Here is a 6,222-nt window from a genome sequence, read left to right on the forward strand (position 1 = left end):
TCATTATAACGCCCCCACGGCTGAAAGGGCGAGCATGTTTTGGTGGGACGGGGATTCGAACCCGCGACCAGCAGATTGCGAGTCGAGATCCCTAACCACCTGGCCATGCCGGGCCATCAGTCCCCAGTAGACAATGCAAAGTAGCATAACTTAAATGCAAACTTTAAGATGTGATAACTCTTCTCATACTTACTGAAAAAAGAAGGAATGTATTTAATGTCATTGGTAGATTATCATTCTCTACAATCTACTTAAATACATGAACACATTTTTAATTTCACATAACAAATGTACCTGAAGTATAAATGATACTTTGTTTGTTTATTTATTTTCAAGCGCAAAGCTAGGCAGTGGACTAATTGTGCTGTGCTCATCACGTGAATAGAAACCTGTTTTTTAGGGCTATAAGCTTTCAGACCTTCCGCTGAGCCAATGAAGGACATTTCCAGTTTGCCCCTGAAGAAGAAAGGTCCACCTCTCGAAAGCGCTCGGGTTATACAGTTTTTTTTTTATCAGTTTGAAAGACACAAGTGATACCTTATTAGTAATAATAATAATAAAGTTATCTAAATTTGCCGCAGAAAAAGTAAGCTAATTTTTAAAATGTGACCTATTATGCAAGATCTTTTTTTTTCATTCTCTTAATAAGGATAATTTGAAAACAGTAGTGTTTTATCCATTAAACTGAGGAGCAAAACAACAGAATCGTTTACACTTAATTATTTAATGTAACCAGCCACGCGATTGTGCTTACTACGGTCAGCTCCGTCTGTCTGTTTACTTATTTGTTTGTTTGTTTATCCGCATGATAACTAAAGTATGATTAAGGCTAAAACTACCAAACGGAACTTCCTGTATCCGGCTCAATGAATATTTTGACTGTCAAAAAATGATAGATAAGTCATAGGGGTCAATATATGAAATCGCATTCTGATGATTATTTTCAAAATTAATGTAGCTAGACATGTAAAATTCTGAAGGATTATTCCATCATGATTAGACGATCTAAGACGTAGGCCATCATATCGATTAAGTGTAGTCTAGTTATAATCAGTTAATTTACTTATCCTTCACAGTTTTTCTAAAGACGAAGCGAAAAACAGCGTTTGCCTTTTTTCCAACTGAGGCTAAACACAGGTGACATGCACGTGACAACTGACTGGAAATTTCTATCAACACTATATGATTAAATACCACAAAATAACCGGAGTATTTTAACGCTCAGAGTGTCAACTTAACACATTTACTGTTAAACCAACAATGACATTTAACACTACAAACTTAGATGTGTAACGGTGATAAATGTATGTTTCTAAGAATTTATTTCTTAACATAAATAGATGGTAGTTAAATTTTTTCCTCTTCTGAACCATCCTGAGGTTTATAGGCCTAATAATAATAATAAAAGGCAGATATTATTATCACATTCCTCTGAATTATTTCATTACGGTTATCAAATTATAGGAGTGTAATAATAACACTTTTAACACTTTTTTTTTTGTCCACCGCATACTAATCCACACAAGGCCTTTCTTTGAATGTCGGATTCATCATTTGGGCAAGTTCAGCCTAGAAAAAGTGTGTTCAAAATACTATTTTGTATGCAGTATGATACATTTAATGTTACAGTTTAAACGTAAAAAGTCGACGAAACAATAAAACCAATAGGCCTAATAATAGTGATAAAAATTGATGTGAGGATGCATATATATCTCCAGATTTATTCTAATTATTTTTTATAGATTTCGAATTGAAATAATACTTTAAATGGAGTGGATAAAACATAGATTTAAAATGCTATTTTTACACTTCTCTAAAATGCAAATTTCTTCTTAACTGTTAAAGTAGCTAAATAACAACTGCGCGATCTCTGACTTAACAATTTATTTGATACTAACTCTTTAAACATATCAAAATTAATTACTATTTCAATACGTCTTAATGCAAATTAACACTATTCTGTTAGATTTCAATGAATTCAAATGTCATCAATACAAAGAAAGTTTTAAATTAATCATCTTATAAGACTAGAAACAATCATGAAGCAAAATTGTAAAAATAAAATACAAATGCATGTGAACAGGGACTAAATTTAGAATACTTCAAATAAAATTCACCTCGAACTTTTGGATACTCCAGCATTGCAAATTTGAGGTATCGTTAGCCCTAATTCAAATTTTATCATAGTTACAGAATACATGTGCTTTCCAAGTTTTGTTTAAACCTTAGGCCAATATGCTCAACAAAAGGTTTTTTCAAATTCGAAAAAATCAAGCAATGACCTTTTTTTTTCTTTCATATTAACGCCTTTTATAATGTGTTCAACTAAACTCAACGAATAGCCAGAGGTTTCACGGCTTGTTTCTAAACCAGTTGATACCAGGTGTGTATCATGTGTGTGTATATGTGTTTATGTAGAGGAAACGTCTTTGTTAAGTGTTTATTATTCATTTCACAAAACATCTACAAGCCGCGGTAATTTCGTTGATACTTGGCAGTTAAAATATTGTGGACGTTTTTCTTTGACCTCTGTACCTATGTGTATATGATACCAATGCTAACTAGTTCGTATTTAGCTGTGTTGCAGGACTGTTAGGTTTTGACAAGAGAAACTGCTTGTTTACTTTCGTGTTTGTATTATCCAGCTCTTGCGAATGAAGCGAGGTAGAGCTGAGTATATAAAATGGAGTACATGCGTTATTCACATAGCGCTCGCTATACATATTAAGGCATACCGATGTGTTAACTATCCAATATCAAGGGAAAAAAAACTTTCTGTCTGTCTGTGGACGCATCTATTCCTTAACGAGTTGACCGATCCAGACCAAATTTAGCATGCTAACTTAGTTATCCAAACACAAATAAAATTCTTATCAAACTTTCTCATATGTTGAAAAATAAAGATATTCTATAGAATAACCCCTGTATTGTTACTACAGTAGCTATTGTAAACAGATGAGTTTGAACTAAACACACACCATAATAAAATTCTACAAGTCAAAGACTGTAAATAAAATTCAGCCTTTTGGCTTGTTTCCCATAATAACCAAATCATACAGTGATAAAATATCCAAATACAATGCGGAGAATCAAAATATTGGTGCTGTTTAAGTTCCCCGCTCTTTGCTGATACACCCCATTTAACTTTCAGTTTATACTAGGGTTAGAATAAGCGCTTATGCCTGAATTAGACAAGTATTTCATAATTAAAATATTTTAAATATATTTTTTACTTCTTGATGTAGAATATAGTTTTCTGTAGAAACAAAATTCAAGATTATTATTAAATTTGTTGCATTGAATGTACCAAATTCAGACAGTAGAAATCTTAACCACATCTCTACTATGAAATGAGCTGCTTTGAACGAGAAGTGATGTAACTGCTTTGCCATTTCTGCCAAGTTTCTCGACTTGACTGCTACACTTCCTCACTTACGATCCACTTCACCTGTCTTACAACAAATTTCTTGAAGAATGAACGCTATTGAAAATCCTCGCAGAGATTTTGCTTCTTTTTAGCAAATTTGTGCATGTTTTCGGTTCTGTCGGGCTTTTACCATGGGCAGAGCTGGGTATGTAATTTGCTGCTCAAAAAATTAGTCAGATTTTTCATTTACTTAATTATTATTTGTTTTTCGTGTTTGATGTTTCGGAGGTCAAATGTCATTATATATATATAACCATTTTGTGATTGACCCTTGTTATAACTAGGACTTTATCATTGAATATCATGGAATACACACTTTTTACATGTCGTCGTAACATATGGTAACGAACAGGAACAGTAAAGCGTTAGTGTATCATCTTCCCTCGCTCCTCATTCGTTCGTTCGGTTTTATTATGCAGTTATTAGTTTAATGACGTCACTGCACTCACTTGCTCATACCTGTTGTAACTGCTACGCTGAGAGAAGGAAAACCTGTTTCGCAAAGATTATTTCGGTGAAGTAGATACTAAACCCTGGTCTATAGTTACCTTGTCGATAGTAAAGCCAAAGCAGAAATTGAGTTATATTTCTTGAAACTTTGTATGACATTTTCAGAGAGATACTATAGCAAAATAACGTTAAGTTTATACGCGCAAGAATGTCAGTTTTTTAGTTTTCCGACGGAGTCTATGTAGTAAATTCCTTTGATAAAAGGGTTTTATCTAAAGTAAAAAACTGTAAAAACTTTGAACTTTCAACATTTATCTTAGCTTCATAATAAACAAGCGAAGTAACCCTGATTGGCTTTTTATATAAGGTCCACATTTTTATCTTGTTTCATTCGAGATTTCCTTTTTAGCAGTGAGTTTGTGTTTTTACCTCACACATGCTTCAGTTACCTTAGGCAGCTTTACACATAATTACATGGGCATTTTTCTTGTATGTAAACTAATAATAACGTTCTAGTTTGAGATTAATAATTTCGTCACATCCGGTGATGTTACGCTCATCCGCTTCCTATACCTCGTTACACCTCAAGAACGCAATACATGAAACTCTCAGCATATAGAGTTCTGTCAACAGGTGTACTAAAAGAGGTACGATTATTTGTTGTGATCAGTATATCCCATCCAGATTTGTACGTGTTACAGCTTTGGAGTGATTGATAAAATCTTTCGTCGTCATGGCACAGGATAATCCAGCTTTCGAACTTAAGGTAATATTAAAAAGTTTTATTTATTTATATGATAAGTCAGTAGCATTAAACTGCTACACAATATGCTTATATAACGTTGTAAACGCGTTAACCAATACAAAAACAGATACCATCAAAGCTTTGTCCAGATTTAACATCTCATAGATGTAGTTCCTTGAAAAATTGAACATCATGTAAGCTGCTAATAAAATAACATGTTTTGATCTCGATTAATTAGATTGTCTCTTTAATAATTAGAATCTCACGGAAATTTATGTTTCCATTACTTTGTATATTTCTAACACCATCATTCAATATCTAAATACACATCGTTAGTAACACTCATTTAGGATTACTGGGAGGTGTAGGGAGAAGAAAAATTAAGAAGTACCGCCTTAATTATAACATCTTATGTTGATCGCAGATTGGCTAAAATTTATTGAAAAATACGGGTGTTTTAGATAGTCCAATATAAAGACCGCTGTTGTTATAATAATGCTATAAGTTTTCAAATTAGAATTTCATGTAAGAAAAATTATAATAGTCCTCCCTTAAATTTCCACAACCATTGCTGAGAAATGGCCTAAACACCTAACATCGATAATAGTGTTCAGAAGCAGGAAATATATATATATATTTTTTTATCAAAGCACTCAGATTGCGAATAAGAGAAAGAGAGCATGGCTAACAACACCGCCGTGTAACCTCAGTACCCTAAACAATATGATGAATTTGTATGATCACGCTCACCACCTGAAATAAAAATAATACGTTTTTTAGTAGTTATAAAGTACGTTAACTAACAAACTGGGCCTAACATGGCCACGTGGTTAGGGCGCTTGACTTGCAATTTGCGAGTCGCGGGTTCGAATCCCCGTTACACCAAACGCTCGCCCTATCAGCCGTGAGGGCGTTATAATATTGTGGTCAATTCAAATAATCGTTGGTTAAAGAGTAGCCCAAGACTTAGCGGTGGGTGGTGATGACTGGCTGCCTTCCCTTCAGTCTTTCATTGCTAAATTTGGAACGGCTAGCGCAGATAACCCTCGTGTAACTTTGCGCAAAATTCAAAACAAACCAAACTAACAAACCCTGAGAAACAGATTTTCTGGGCTTAAAACAATAGAATCTCAATGCGTTATTATTAGTTGACTGATCTACATGTAAGGCTGCAAGGAGTTCATGTTTTAAATTTGAGTTTATCCTTCTCAGTTCATCCATGTTACAGTAAACTTTTTTACATTACTTATTATTACGTATTTTGACCCATCTATTAACCATGAGAACACACGTAAATAAAAAACTCACTCCAATTCAGAATTTATGTATATACATATAAAATTTAAACTTAGAATGAAACCAACGACTGTGAAGTTGAACATTGAACTCGTTGAACATTAACAAGTTTATGTATATACATATAAAATTTAAACTTAGAATGAAACCAACGACTGTGAAGTTGAACATTGAACTCGTTGAACATTAACAAGTTTATGTATATACATATAAAATTTAACTAGAATGAAACCTAACGACTGTAGAAGTTAGAACATTAGAACTCGTTGAACTATTAAACAAGTTTATGTATATACATATTTAT

General features: G+C 33.3%; 1 protein-coding gene across 3 annotated transcripts in view; it reads left to right on the top strand.

The window, feature by feature from the left end:
- Positions 1–2,363: 2,363 nt before the first annotated feature.
- The window catches only part of LOC106478590 (solute carrier family 23 member 2-like), a 27,127-nt gene continuing 23,268 nt past the window's right edge, over positions 2,364–6,222 (top strand). For 2 of the 3 annotated variants that reach the window (XR_002609935.1, XM_013939146.2), the window contains exon 1: positions 4,409–4,643. Coding sequence is in view for 1 of the 3 variants with exons in the window: in XM_013939146.2 (XP_013794600.1) it covers positions 4,611–4,643 (33 nt within the window). In the remaining 2 variants the exon portion in view is untranslated. Of the gene's footprint in view, positions 2,384–4,408; positions 4,644–6,222 lie in introns of those variants that run through there. The other variant, XM_022382196.1, reaches the window with a different exon arrangement.

The sequence above is a fragment of the Limulus polyphemus genome, unplaced genomic scaffold (assembly GCF_000517525.1).
Source record: "Limulus polyphemus unplaced genomic scaffold, Limulus_polyphemus-2.1.2 Scaffold229, whole genome shotgun sequence".
Classification (NCBI taxonomy): domain Eukaryota; kingdom Metazoa; phylum Arthropoda; class Merostomata; order Xiphosura; family Limulidae; genus Limulus; species Limulus polyphemus.